The sequence below is a fragment of the Fusarium musae genome, chromosome 2, assembly GCF_019915245.1.
Source record: "Fusarium musae strain F31 chromosome 2, whole genome shotgun sequence".
Classification (NCBI taxonomy): Eukaryota; Fungi; Ascomycota; class Sordariomycetes; order Hypocreales; family Nectriaceae; genus Fusarium; species Fusarium musae.
Genome location: NC_058388.1, coordinates 1,179,827 through 1,194,116, shown reverse-complemented (window position 1 = coordinate 1,194,116; position 14,290 = coordinate 1,179,827). Strand labels below are relative to the sequence as shown.

Below are 14,290 nucleotides of genomic sequence, written 5' to 3'. Positions count from 1 at the left end.
ATCTCTTGGTAGAATTTCTTACGTTTTGCAAAGACCCTTACCTGCGACCTACAACTGATAGGCGCTTGTTAGACGCAGCGCGTATCATTGTCGCTCAGCCAGTACTGTCTCTGATAGCCAAGCGTTTTTGGTTTTGTCTGCGTTTCTGCGTCTGATAAGGGCCCTTTTGACACTCCAGTACGCTCTTGACCCCCGTACGACCCCCAATCCGGGCTGCATTTCCTATCTCTTGCGCCCGCTCTCCTTACGCCCGCAACCGCAAAGCAAAAACCCAACGGGCGCACACTTGCCTGTCTCGATTCTTTGCGCCCGTCGTCGTCTTGACGTCCCATCTCGTCACGTAACAGAATTCCCGTTTTGCGTCTCTGGGGCGTTTGCCGCTGCGCGGCAAATCGTCTAGTAGCCCGGTCTGGGTAATGGCAGACAAGATGTCAATCGATAAGGCGGATCCTGCGCAACACCAAAACAACAACAATCATCTCAACGGCCTAAACGGTCATTCTCGGGAAGAGACCGACTCTCTCGTTGGCTCCAGCCCTGAGGGCGATCATCACCCTGTGATAACCTCTGCTGCCAATGCCACCCAAGAGCCTCAGCAGCCCAAGAGGAAGGGCGGCCGCAAGCCTGTAAGTCTTGTCTTTCTTTCCTTTTACTTACACCATATGCACTCTACATTACACACTGCTTCTCGTCTTTCTACAAGGATGGATAGCTTTTTGTAAAACAACACGATGCGGGAACTTGGGATAGATCAAGACATTACCTCGACAACTCAGCTTCCCCGCTCTCACCTCGGGTCTTACCCAGGTGTCTCTCCCCAAGACAACATGACGCACATATACATCCGCCCTCGAACAGCGACTAACAGAAGACGAAAAGATTTATGCGACTTCCGAAGAGCGAAAGCAGAGGAACCGACAGGCTCAAGCTGCTTTTCGTGAACGCCGAACTGAATACATAAAGCAACTCGAAGAGACCATCCGCGTCCATGAGTCCAACCTACACAACCTCCAGGCGGCTCACCGCACTGCTGCCGATGAGTGTCTGATGCTTCGATACAAGAACTCGCTTCTCGAGCGTATTCTCCTCGAAAAGGGAATCGATGTCCAGGCTGAGCTTCGCGCGAAGACGGGTAGTCCCAACTTGGGACCAACCCACATGCCTCAGAACCTCGTTCAGCCTCCTCCTATCCAGCGTGCGATTATGAACCGGCACCACCAGTCTCGACGATCAAACTCGAACATCGCCCCCAAGGCTGAGCCTGTGCCAGTACTGCCACCTCCGCTGCAACCTCATTCGAACGCTACTTCACCCAAGAATCGACCCACACCATCGTCTCATTCCAACTCGCCGAGTAATACCGGCTCCGCGTTCTCTCCTGCGGCCTCGGATAACATGTCGATGAGAGGTTCGATGACTAGCATGTCGCGCCAGCAGATGCCCCAGCAGCAACAGCAACAGATGCCTCAGAACACACAAGTCCCTCGATCATCGATGATGCAGAATGGTGGACGTGGAGGCCAAACAGGATCCGGAGCTTCTTACTACCCTACTCCTGCCTTCCAAAACCATATCGAACAGCTTGGTAAGTTTTCTCATGTCAGCTCATTGATAACACGTCCTAATAGATCTTCTAGAGCAAGAATATGAACAAGACGGTATGATTGACGAGCCTGAAATCGAAACACCAGCTGGTCACGGAGGATACCCCTCAGGCTACAATGGAGAGAACCAGCAGCCTATGATGATGTCGCCTGCCTCTAGTGGACCTGGACACCAGATGACACCATCCCATGAACCCGTCCAGCAGCCACAAACCTCGCACTCGCAATATCCATCAATGACGCAGCTTTTAGACCAGAATGGCTTGGACTGGGACCCTTTTGGATTGAGTGCCAGCATGGCATTCCCCAATGGGCAACAGTTTCAGTTCGAACAAGCCAATATGAGGTGAACATGTTGCTCGAACAAACCTCTGGAACTGGTCACCTAGAGGGTCCATTCACCGACGGACGCCTGAAGAGCTGCTATCATGGGAGACTCTATACTCCCGTCAGCTCGCTCAAGTCTTGAAATCCATGGTCGAGAATTTGGGGGGTTGAGAAACCAACCACTCCTTAACATCAACCTCGCGCACCATTGGCATGCTTCATGAAGATAACACTTAACGGTCGCACTTGATTGAAAGGCAATTTCGACGCGATTGACTTGTTGATTCTTCTGCGGGATGTGCGATAGATATATCCCACCGCAACAGACTTGAGCAACAGGCTCACCACAGCGAGGCCTATAGTCGTACCCATTCTCCATGTCGTATCCCGCTGGGGATGAGCAGGGCTATGGTAGTATCCTGATGGCAAGACACGTCGAAGGACTTGACGACTACAAGCAAAGACAGAACAATTCGGCATAGAGATTATATCGTGTTGAACAGCTCTAGCACTACTACTATATACAAAAGCACTTAGTTATCGCTTATTACAACTTTGAACGACAAATCATTTCAAGAGCGAGATTTACCTGTCGGCTTAAAACAGTCGATAGGACAGTGGCGCAGAAAGGACACTGGAAAAAAGAAAACAAGCATTATATTACGATGACGGGATTTGGTTTGACAGAAGACGCAATGTTTGAGGATTTCTAAAAGTTTTATGATCAGACAAAGGATCTGTTGAAAGCGGTGTTTATTCTTGAGATATCAAATCATACAATAATTGGTTATAACGGGACATGGGACTTACACATAGCAATTGCGTAACGAAGCACGCATTGAATACCATCTTTTGAAATATGTGTCGCTCTCCATCAACTCTTGATCATTGTCTATCGTCGATCTCACCGAGTGGAACAACTTCTGAATCTCTAATCAATAACATTACCCAGAATTGCACGATCATGGACACAGCAAATTGGAGCCAACAAGGAACTAAGCAAGACTTGAACTGGGGAAGATGCTACACGATGTGGGACAAGGCCAAGCAAGTTAAGGTGAATCTTGGCGTAGTGCCGAATACCCACGAGGCTTGTTATGCGAAATGTAAGTGTTATTAATGGCTTCACTGCTTCAGTCCCCAGTTGTTAGTTGACACTGGGGCGAGGCCTGTGATCTGAAGTCGGAGGCGGGTCGGAACGGATGCGGGATAATCAGTGGGACTTGTTACTTTAGATGATCGACGATAGTGTGAGTTTGGCTGATGAGAGTGTGAGGAAAGGGGAAAGGCTGGGGAGTTGCGGGAGAAGACGGCGATGTTCTGGAACCCCTATTGTTAACGTTGAAGCCATTGTCTTTGAGGACAGAGGCAAGGTCAGACATGATGAACTGAAGAACATAGCATGGGGATATTCTACCTTGAAAACTAAATACCTGTCTTTCATGAACTCAATCACGTAAAACGATTCCACGCACACTTGTATAAACCCAGAAATATGCTCTAACGTTGTAACGCTTTAAATATACGCCAAAAAGCATGATTCCAAACGCAATTGTCCCTGTCCAGTATCGCATATCCAGCATGTGAGACGCCGCACTTTTCGAAAGGATCTGGGTCTCTCCAGCCTCATCCGCCTCATCGATGCTACATACGACCTTACATGCACCCTTACTATCATCTCGTCGTATCAGCTCACCGTCTTGCTCAGCATCTCTCTTCAACACCCTGCCATCTAAACTTCTCTTCTTCTCGTTGTCTTTTGTAACATTATACACCATATCGATCCACTGGATCTGCATATATGCTGCACCATTGAGGCTCATATTCCCGCTCCACGAGCCACCGTCGCTCCACGCGATGAGAATGATCTGTGCCGGGTCCTTCGGTGTCTGTAATTCTATACTGGCAACTTGTTGACCATTAGCATACCAAGTTGAGCGCTTAGGTGTCCAATCCAATCGGTGCACAACCCAATCATCCCACTCAACACCCTAGGGCAGGGTGCCGTTACGAGTAGCTTTGAGGATATCATCGCCATCCTCCGTGAATGAAGGCTGATTTGTGTACTGAACCCGGTTCTTGGGATCGCGGGTCATGATCTCGATATCAGCTTCTTGTACATCTGCTAGCTCTTCACCCCCAAGGTACGTTAAGACAGCCATGCATGCACCCGCGCTGCCGGTGACACGAGCGAGCATCCGTACTGAGACGTAGTGATATGTCGACACAGAGTCGAACTCTGCAGCGCTCTGGAAACCGGGCAGCCGCATGGTTCGCATAGTGAGGAACGTATCCGAGGCCGCGTCTTTGTCGTCATTCTTTTCAATGCAGATGTTGATGGGAGAGTTGATCGTTAGGACAGTTGCATCGCCTGAGAGACTGACGCCTTTCCCACGGTTGCTCCAGTCTTGAATGCTCCAGCTGTCATCCCAAGTATCGCTGTTGAAATAGTCGCTTGTTACACCTGCTTTTCTGGATGCATTTTGGATAGGACTGGGAACTCCCGTATAGTCCCCAAGGTTTCGGTAGTCATAGAAACTGTGTCGTGAGTAATATGCAGAGTTGGTGCCATTAGTGAGATAGCAGTCACACTCATCATTTGGTGAGCCATGAGCTGTGGCTACTAACACAGTGAGATGTATATAAAACAAGCGACTTGGCCAAAGCATAGCTGTGAACTAATCAACCACAAAACTACAGAAGCAGAGACAAAACATTAACGAATACATTGCCATTAAGAGCTGAAAGCTACCTATTGAATTGGCTGATGGGCCTCCTGGAGGTCTTTGCCCATTCAGAACGGTCGAGGCTTTGCTTAGCCTCATTCCCTCGTGGGAGGCCTTGGACAAGTAAGACGACATCCTACGACAACGGCAGTTAAATCTGCATTGGCTGATATGATGAATTTCGCGGAATAGGTAGACTCATCGGGGTCAGATACTATATGGTTGTACAGCACTGAGATGCAAGGTTATAAGTTGTATTTCCAGGACATTCCAGACTGACAAGCTTGGAGTTTGAACCGGTCACGTGATTAGAGCTATCCGCTTTACCGGGAAGGCCCCGCCTAATTTATGCATCATTACAGGCGCCTCTGATTCATTCTTCATTATTATTCGCATCTGCATTTACCATCTCTTTAGATCCTACGTCGTCACCAACAACGATTCGTTTCTCGACGGCGTGTATAAGGCACTATTGCTATGTGAAGCGTAGCCTGCGACTCCATTCACTGGATGACAACAACCACATTCGCTCATCTTTGCTAAGACAAACTCCAGGTGCATAAGTATCATGATGACACTGTCGATTTTCGTAAACTCATTTTTGGGATGATAGACGCTTCAACATCGCAACAACAACCGCCATAATCGCCATGTCGTCGCCTAAGCCATCCGCAGGCGTAGAGGAGCCCGCAGCCCAGTCGCCAAAGCCAGAATCGCCAAAGCGTGACGGCGCAATCGAACCGGTGAAGGAGAGTTCTGATCGCGAAGACGGAGAGGCTTCTGAGTCTCCTAAGGACTCAAACAGCGGCCCCAATGATAAGGATGCGCCTCCTCTTCCGAAAGAGCCAACACCAGATGGACCACCTTTGCCAAGCGAACCTATACCTGGTGGCCCTCCGTTGCCCAACGAGCCTGCGCCGCAACAAGAGGATGATGGCTGGGACTGTCAATGGGACCCAAACACGCAGGCTTGGTTCTTTGTGAATCGTTTCACGGGAAAGTCTCAGTGGGATAACCCTCGTATTGCCACGAGCGCTCCTGTACCCGCCGCCCCAGGCACCGCCCCAGGCGTTCCTCAACCTCCAGTCTCAGAGAAACCTATCGCTGGAGGCTACAACCCGGCAATCCATGGCGATTACGATCCCAACGCCTGGTACGCAAAAGGCACACAGGAAGAAGACCAATTTGCGACTACAAGCACTGGGATCGCTGACCCTTCAGAGATATACGCCGCAACAGCAACGTTCAACCGCTTCACAGGCCAGTTCCAAGCAGCTGGCCAAGGGCCTGAGCGTCATAGTGATGAAGCCAAGTCAAAGCGCCAGATGAACGCCTTCTTTGACGTTGAGGCCGCAGCTAATGCCCATGACGGCCGAAGCTTGAAGGCAGAGCGTTCTGGGAAGAAGCCTTCCAAGGCCGAACTGAAGCAGTTCAAAGAGAAGCGAAGGGCTCGCAAGGAGGAAAAGCGTCGCGCTTGGCTCAGGGACTGAGCCTGGCGGAACCTTTTCTATTTCGTATACTAGGTGACATCATTGCTCCAGGCGTTCTTATGGTAGGAAGGAGTTGGTGGGCCGTTTCTGGATTTACTTGAAGAGACAACGGCCACTTTGGATGTAGACGTGCTATCGTGCATTAAGAAGGTCGATGAAGGCTAGAAGGCTAAGGACCGGTTCATATGTATTTATACCCCAATAAATCTCTTAAAAATTACTTTTGTATGTCTCGTGAAATGGCTAGTCCTCATCTTCGTCTTCATCATCGTCCAGTTCCATATTGAGATGAACGCTCTCATCATCGTCGTCATCGTCATCGTCATCCTCTTCGGGTTCCTTGGCCACAACTGGGGCCTTTGGTATGGGCGCCGGGAGAACACGATCAGGAGAAGACGACTTTTCCAGAACCTGTCTCTTCGGAGGTGCAGAATCTGAACCTTCGTGCTTTCGCTTTGGTGGTGAGGATGCCCGTGCGAAGGCATTCTCAGTTGAGGGAGCAGCTTTCTCAATAGGAGCAAATGGATTGCTCTGAATGGGGAGATTCTTCTCCGCATGTGAAATTGTGGGCAGTGCTCCTGGCTTGAACAAGTCACCCTTCTTTTCAGGCACTGCATCTTGCTCCTCGACACCACCATCCTTCATCTCCTCATCTTGCTCCTCTTCCTCTCCCTCCTCTTCGATAGGGAGAGACTCTAATGACTCTTCACCCTCAGCGAGACTCTGAGCAACCGCACGAATGTTGGTACGCAGAATCTCAAGATCTTTATCATCGGGGAATTGTTGAGTAAGATGGGGAAGAATGCTAGGATACACTCGCCCACGTTGGTCCTTGTATGGGTTGAGAACACTTGCCAGCATAGCGTCACGGCTATTTGTCAAGATAGCTGTCTGGTCAACGAGACCACGCAAAGAGGCCTTGAGATGTCGCTGTGGTACTTTTGACAAAATAACGGGCAAGAGGTTGGCAGCAGCGGCCCTGTGCTTGGGCTCTAGGGACGGGTTTGAGACAACGGCAGCGGCTTGGGGCTGAAGGAAAAGATCAGCGTTGGCAGCGATGCTGTTCTTCTTACTATCGGTGCCAGTTGCCGCTGGCTTCTCAGCCTCTTTAAGGTGGCCCGCATCTTGTTGCAAGTCACGACAACAAGCGCCAAACACAGGATCCAAGCTACCAACTGAAGGCTTGGATAGTGTTGGGCCAGAGATAAGCAAGATCTCTTTGAGGACAGTGTATCCAGTCGTTCGGACTATGGGAAGGTTGATTCCTGATTTGAATACTCGGACAAGGTGGTCAAGGACCTCTGGGGCAATAGACACAGCGTTCTGACCCAGACGCTGGAACAAGGCTTCAATGAGGTGCAGAGCAGCGATGTGAATATCTGGTAGCGCAGCCCAAAGCTCATCCTTCTCTTCCCTGGCAATCGCAGCGTTGGTCTGAAGCGCTTGATCCCAAGTTTGGGACTTGGGCGAGAGTCTGGCTATGAGAAGTAACCTAGATGCGGCGTCGACAAGGGCGCTTGTAGGTATCGTGACGGGAGCCTTGGTAGGATATCGCAGACAATCAGACAGATACTGGAATAGGCCAATTAAACGATCAGCTCCAGCGTTGATTCCTGCCCATGCTGGGAGCTCTTCCGCAGATGAGCCACCGCCATTCGGCTCATTATCGAGTTCAACTTGCGATCGAGTGAAGCCGCTTGTTCCCTCCCATGATTCCTCGACGGCTCTGAGCACTTGGTCCGCCGTAGAGTGTAGCTCCTTCAGGAGAGTGTCAATCAGCCTGGCCCACTCATCACTACCTCCTGACTTGGCAGCAACTTGGTGAAGCGAGATAACGAGTTTTCGCGAAGCTCGCTGAAGACTTTGTGGAATGACATTCTCATCTGATTGTGTAGGAACAAGATAAGGCTTGACTGCTGTTCTGAGCTTGGAGTTTGAAGGCCGAATGGTTGTTGGGTAAAGAGGAATCAAGGCCGATAAGGCGTCGCAAATAGTCTCAATGACAGACAGTGGTGTTTGGAGCTTCTCGCCGTTCTTGGGCAAGCTGATGAGCTTTATGCAAGCTGTAACAAATGTTGGGATTGTTGGTGTGGCAATCTCTCGGACAAGGGTCTGATATGGCTGGACTGAGATGTAAATGCGTGTGAGAGTCACAATGGCCAACTCCTTTGAAGCAACGGGGTCACTTTTCTGAGATTTGTGAGTAGTGAGCCTATAGATATGGATGCGTTGACTTACCTCAACTACAGACAGGAGTCCAGTGACCCATGGTTGACAACCTCGTAGGATTTCCCATCCACCAACGTCAACCACAGTCTTGATTAGAGCAACTGCAGCAAACCTAGCCTCACGGCTTCGACCATTGAGATGAGTAGTAATGCTGGCCTTGAGCTTATGGACAAGCTGAGCGCCTTCCGAGGAGCTATCCTTGACCTTACGGTCCGAAGGCGCTGACAATGGTTCTTTGCAGTGTAGGATGTGGTTGATGAGAGATGGCAGCGCATGAGGGAGCTGAGTTGGGGGAATTGAGGTGAGTTTGCGGCATAGAACCCGCAGATCGGGTGGTAGTGAGGCAGCCATGAGTAATGGATTCTATATGAGGGTTTCTGGGATAGTTTGCGAGGTCTCAGATGCTTTGCGACAAGTTGAAGCTTGAAGATATTGGCCGAGATAAAAGTAGATCAACTCAAGGTTGATACTGAGCCGTCACGTGTGAAATGCGAGTACAGCAGTCGCAGAAGAGGTTCAGGTATGTTTGGACGAAGATTCCGTATCTAATTCTGTTGCTCAACTGGAAATCTCGGCTTGTAACCTCGAACTATGATGAAGCTGTAGATTCATCAAGAAAGACTCCATTTGAAACTTTTTTTCTGCTCTCAGCCCAGTAGGTCCCTAGCAACAAGCATACCAAAGGCGGGCTAGCTTGACTGGCGGGAAGACCCCTGACGGTGGATCCAACCGTGCTGTATTGAATGGCACTGATTGGCTGGTGAGCTGAGTTACGTCGTCCCAGCAGCTCTCATCTCCAGCAAATACGACCCAACCTTGACCACCTTGAAAGTCCGGGCAGAGACCGCAATTATACCATTCACCTCAGGCGGCCTCTGAAACATCACGATTGACTTTTGTGACCGTTATATTCTCTATTGTAACTCTCCTAAGCCTCTCGTCAGAGGATTAAAATCTATTTAGCGATTAATCTTCCTCGCCATGCGCTTGGCGCCATCTATTTGCTAGTCTAAGTCCGAGACCGATCTCCTGAAACCCTGAAATAGGTTTCCAACGAACCATGGGTGTAAGACGAAACAAAACGCCCTCGCCGATTATAACGAAGCTGACTCTGCATTGCTGCTGCTCTATAGCCCAAGGCCGTGCAATACATTAATCAGCTGGACCATGCCCGCTGCGACGGCAACTGGGATCTGGTCCCGGAGCTTGTTCGCAAAGTCCGCAAACATGCTCCCGACAGAGCTTGTACGTCATTCTCCGAATAGCTTCGTATCAGCCACAAAGCTAATACTGTTCAATTAGGTCTCGCATTGACGGCCGAAACCGAATGCGCCATTGCTAAAACGACGGGAGCTGCAGCTCACACTAACACCGAAGGTCGGCCAACAACTGCTGTGAACACAGGCGATGTCAATGTTACGGATCAACTACCAAAGCTCGAAGCGGCAATTGACGAGGAAGCCGCCCACGAGAACGACCGATTCCAGGCTGAGGTATGCGCGGGTTGGTTGCACTGGACATTAGGAGACTATAATCTCTGTGTCAGTCGACTACCCGAGAACAACTTGGAGGAAAGCGAGATCAACCCAGCTGACAGAAGTGCTGAATGGACGAGTGTTTGCTCACTTAAAGCTGCGTATCTCAAAGCTAACTGCCTTGCGCGCAGCGGCGAGTTGAAGCAGGCACTCTCTGCCTACCGAGCTGGTCTTCCATCACTTGGACGAGTTTGGGCAGAACAAGGCATGGGAAGACAGCTCCGTTACTGGTCAGAGCTGTTCCTCACAGAATATTGCATGCTCTCAGGCGAAGCATACCGAAGCAACGAAATCACACAGGTCGACGCCGATTCTATGGCGGGTTATCGAGCGTGGGCAAGATTCTGGGATACTATGTCTACTCCTGTCACAGGAGGATACGGCTTCAAGGGTTCCGTACCTCGAAGAACGGTATGGAGAGAATACTACTTTGCCCTCTCATCCATTGTCGATACCGATCAACCTTTCCCTACCGGGTTTGTGAGCAACACAGCGGGCGACCTCTCACCTCGGAATCAGCTGCGCATTGAGCTCAAGCATGCCGAGGCTACGTACCAGACACTTTTGCTAGGCGAGACATCCTTCCCCAGAGCCGACGAGGAGCGTGAGGAAGTCGAAGCGTTTGTCAATCAGGTACTACGAAACTGGTCTATTCTCTGTGGACGAGGATGGAGTGAAAAGGACCTTGGCCAGGGTGGGCGCAGCAGCCTGAGCCGTGGAGTTCTCGATATTCTTTACAGTGCGGCTATGAAGACCTACCATTCGACATCTATTCTTCGGTCTCTCTTCCTTGTTCACCTTTCTGTTGCCGAATTCGACCTCGCTTTCAAGGCCTTCGACTCCTACCTTGAGATTGTCAAAAAGGGCAAGGCTCGTGTTGACAAAACCGGGCTTGTTGAACCTAGCCTGGACGACGATGCGACCGTCCTCGAAACAATCTCGCAGTGTATTTTAGCCCTCTGTCGATATGGCCAACGATCTGCAGCCGAAAAAGCGCACCAGCTTGGATCCGAGCTCGAAGACTGGTTGGCAAAGTTACCGCAGATCACCTCGCAAGACAACCCCACGCCTGTAATTTCGGAACACAATGAGCTTAGCGCTTCACATCCGCCCGTGGCACCGCATACTATTGCCCTTGCATGGCAAGCTATTGGCCTGTCCCAGGCTCATTGGTCAAGAATCACATATGAAGCCTCGGCTAGAACCGAAATTCAACAAAAGGCTATTCGCTGTCTAAGAAAGTCTCTTGCAGCTGAGCTTGGACGCTCAAAAGATATTAGGAGCTTTTATGCTCTTGGCCTCCTATTGGCTGAGCGAAGAGAATTGACTGCTGCAATTGAGACTGTCAGAACTGCCCTGACAGCAAGCAAGGATCAGGAAGAGAATTACGATCTGGTATATGGGCCATATTGGCAAGAGCGTTCTCTTATTCCTGTTTGGCATCTGCTCGCTCTCCTGCTCAGTGCTAGGCAAGATTATAGCATGGCCGCGAGGGCTTGCGAGGGTGCTTTGGAACAATTTAAAGATACTACAGTTTTGTTTGGTAAGGCCGACCAAGCTTATAGAAGCGAGCACCTCAACGAGGCGGAAAAAGATACTTCAGAAGACAAACATGGCCTCGTCGACGATATGGATGATGGTGAAAAGGAGAGCATCCTGGAGGTGAAGATGACACAACTTGCATTGGTCGAGCTACTCGAAGGCCCAGACGTGGCTGTAAATGCCAGCTTCGAATTGCTGACTCTCTTCTCGAGACTGTTTGGCAACGTTGCAGCCCAACCTACTCTAAACCCTCCCAAGGCCGTGGAACCACCAAAAACTTCTGGCACGCTTAGGAGCATCAGGGGAACCATCTTTGGCGGCAATGATCGATCCAGACCACCTACGAGGCAGGTCTACACTGCTGCGGGTGACAGGAACCCCAGACCTCAAACTGCAGCGACCATGCGCAGCAGTGCACCGACGATTCAGGTTACGGGAGATAATGGATCCTTAGCAGAGTCGCGACCAAGGACATCAGCATCTTCGGTGCGTCGCAATAGAAGCGCTACGGGTAGAAGCAATAGTCTAAAGAAGCGCGATCGGAGCCATAGCCGACAGCGATCCTCCAGCATCGGGGCTATCTCATCTGCCCATGGACCTACAGTTGTCGATGGAGATGTTTTTTTCACACCAGCTGGTCCAAACGGCGAGGTTGAAGAAAACGAGCAGCAATCGGACTTCTTTACCTACTCGAGTAAACGACACTCCGCGACGAGAGGCTCACCTTTCTCAAGGCGGCCTATAGGACACCTTAACTCGTATCTCTCGACGCAAACGAAGTCAACCGACTACTCTGAGCTATCAGTTGACAACGCTTACGCGTCCACCTGCATCTTACCACTTGTCCATTTCCCCAAGGATAAGGAGAGGGCTCAACGAGTGGTCCTTCTGATAAGAGTCTGGCTCACGATTGCTGGTTTCTACCGCAGAGCAGGTATGAGGGAGGACGCCAAGGGAGCTATCACAGAAGCACAGCGACTTATTCAGAGCCTGGAGGCCGACTTGGCCAGGGATCCATCTGGTTCAGGTGCTCTCAGGCCTCCCAGCTGGGCCGAAAAGAAGACCGTAGAGAATTTATGGAGTGATCTATACGCAGAGGTAAGATACCGACCCCTAACTGCAATTTATGTGATGTGTATTAATGTTCTTCGTAGCTTGGTCAACTGTCTCTGTCGAGAGGAGCCCCCTATGCAGCTCGCAACGACTTTGAAACCGCCCTCACACATACGCCAAACCATCCCACTGCAATCGTCGGCCTTTCTAACATTCTGCTCGATATTTACAGTGAAGATCTCCTCCCGCCACCTCCGATTCCGCCTCTGGAGGATGCTTTGCTCAACCTCAACATAGGAAGCAGCTCAAAGCCAAGTTCAGACAGTCAAGCAGTCTCTCCCCTGCCTTCGACACCTCTCGGTCTGGGCCCTTCACCAGAAACTCAATTTACTCCCAAGGAACCCATGGATGACGACGAACTTCCTGCTGCGTACAAGGCCACCCGTCTACCACTTGTCGACCGTCTTGCGGCTCGTGATCGTGCTTATGCGCTCCTTTCTACACTCACCAAGCTCGGTTCCGGCTGGAACTCATCTGAGGCGTGGTTCACACTGGGCCGCGCCTACGAAGAGAGTGGCCAGCCTGACAAAGCAAAGGAGGTGCTTTGGTGGTGTGTGGAACTTGAAGAGGGGACTGGTGTTCGGGATTGGCGCTGCTTGACTGGGGGAGGTTACATTATTTGATGAGCCCCAAAGGGCTCAGACAATATCCATTAGGATCTTTGAATGGAGAAAAGTAACAATGGCCTATGTTGCTCGTTTCTCAGCCGTTTATACTGTGCTACATGGAGTGGCACTGCGCTTATAACTCTTCTCTTCTCTTCTCTTCGATACAAACACTCTGAATAATTTACTTTGTGGACCTCGTGCAAACACTCAGCAGACACTGCCTCATAGACTTTTAACAAGATCTTGTCACTTCTAGAACTTAGGGGGCTATTTAAGCATAAGCTAGTCACAAGCTTCGACCCGGCTGATGGAATCCATCTCTTCCTACTCGAGAAGTCTGGATAATAGTGTTCAGGAGCTGGTTGTACTCTGAATACGCTTCTTGTTCAACCCTATTAATTGAATTGATTCAGTATATCGCTATGTTATCGCTGCTCGGACTAAAAATTGTTTGCTGACGAAGAGAACAGATCAAGCCAAGCAGAATCCTTTTGCTTTTTGACGTTTCGCATTTGTCTTCGCTTCCCTTCGATTCCTTCTGTGTGCCATTCAAGCTCCGAACCTGAAGCACCTCGTGAAAGCAAGCATGAACAGAAGAAGTAGAGATGGGTGCCCGCTTTTTGAGAGGCGGTACATGGAGTATAATGGCTGTTGTACAACAGACCATGCTTAGGCAGAGACCAAAGAGGAAGAGGGCAAGTAAGTGGCGGAAGACAATTGCCTTGACCAAGCTAAGGGGAGCTACCGTTCATCGATGAGCATGAGCATGGCCTTTATCAAGATGATAGTTCGGCTCTTAGTTGTCGGATTGCTTCTGTTTTGTCCCATTTGCTGATATGGGCCACTACTTGTACCATTTGATTGGAATGACTCGCCGGAAGGATCACCGCTGCTATTGTTTTCTTCCACGTTGTTGTCCATGTTAATTATCCACATGATATCGGGTAAGCAATTTGAGATGGCCGTCAAACTGTCACGCCCTCTCCGTAGGTAAAATGCCAGACAATCCATTTGTTTTGACCAGGCAGTTGTTGGTTGTGTCCCACTGAATAGCGTATCAGCCTCTGCGTTTTCTTCAGCGAGGATAACGGGCGCATATGGGACATTAATGACTTC

The 14,290-nt window shown here is 50.1% G+C and overlaps 5 protein-coding genes across 5 annotated transcripts; 3 read left to right on the top strand and 2 right to left on the bottom strand.

The window, feature by feature from the left end:
• Positions 1-416: 416 nt before the first annotated feature.
• On the top strand, positions 417-1,954 carry J7337_002328 (uncharacterized protein; the record flags this gene model as incomplete). The annotated part of the gene is made up of 3 exons (XM_044820058.1): positions 417-626; positions 859-1,585; positions 1,629-1,954. The coding sequence occupies 3 exons, from the start codon at positions 417-419 to the stop codon at positions 1,952-1,954; spliced, it is 1,263 nt and encodes a 420-aa protein (XP_044684358.1).
• A 1,968-nt stretch (positions 1,955-3,922) lies between these two features.
• Positions 3,923-4,413, bottom strand: J7337_002327 (uncharacterized protein; the record flags this gene model as incomplete). Its single annotated transcript, XM_044820057.1, has 2 exons — positions 3,923-4,370; positions 4,394-4,413. 2 exons carry the CDS (start codon positions 4,411-4,413, stop codon positions 3,923-3,925), a joined length of 468 nt encoding a protein of 155 aa, XP_044684357.1.
• An 894-nt stretch (positions 4,414-5,307) lies between these two features.
• Positions 5,308-6,147, top strand: J7337_002326 (uncharacterized protein; the record flags this gene model as incomplete). Its single annotated transcript, XM_044820056.1, has 1 exon — positions 5,308-6,147. The coding sequence occupies one exon, from the start codon at positions 5,308-5,310 to the stop codon at positions 6,145-6,147; it is 840 nt and encodes a 279-aa protein (XP_044684356.1).
• Positions 6,148-6,390: 243 nt separating this feature from the next.
• J7337_002325 (uncharacterized protein) lies at positions 6,391-8,727 on the bottom strand (the record flags this gene model as incomplete). Its single annotated transcript, XM_044820055.1, has 2 exons — positions 6,391-8,337; positions 8,386-8,727. The coding sequence occupies 2 exons, from the start codon at positions 8,725-8,727 to the stop codon at positions 6,391-6,393; spliced, it is 2,289 nt and encodes a 762-aa protein (XP_044684355.1).
• A 709-nt stretch (positions 8,728-9,436) lies between these two features.
• J7337_002324 (uncharacterized protein) lies at positions 9,437-13,189 on the top strand (the record flags this gene model as incomplete). Its single annotated transcript, XM_044820054.1, has 4 exons — positions 9,437-9,442; positions 9,510-9,621; positions 9,679-12,551; positions 12,608-13,189. The coding sequence occupies 4 exons, from the start codon at positions 9,437-9,439 to the stop codon at positions 13,187-13,189; spliced, it is 3,573 nt and encodes a 1,190-aa protein (XP_044684354.1).
• Positions 13,190-14,290: the final 1,101 nt, after the last annotated feature.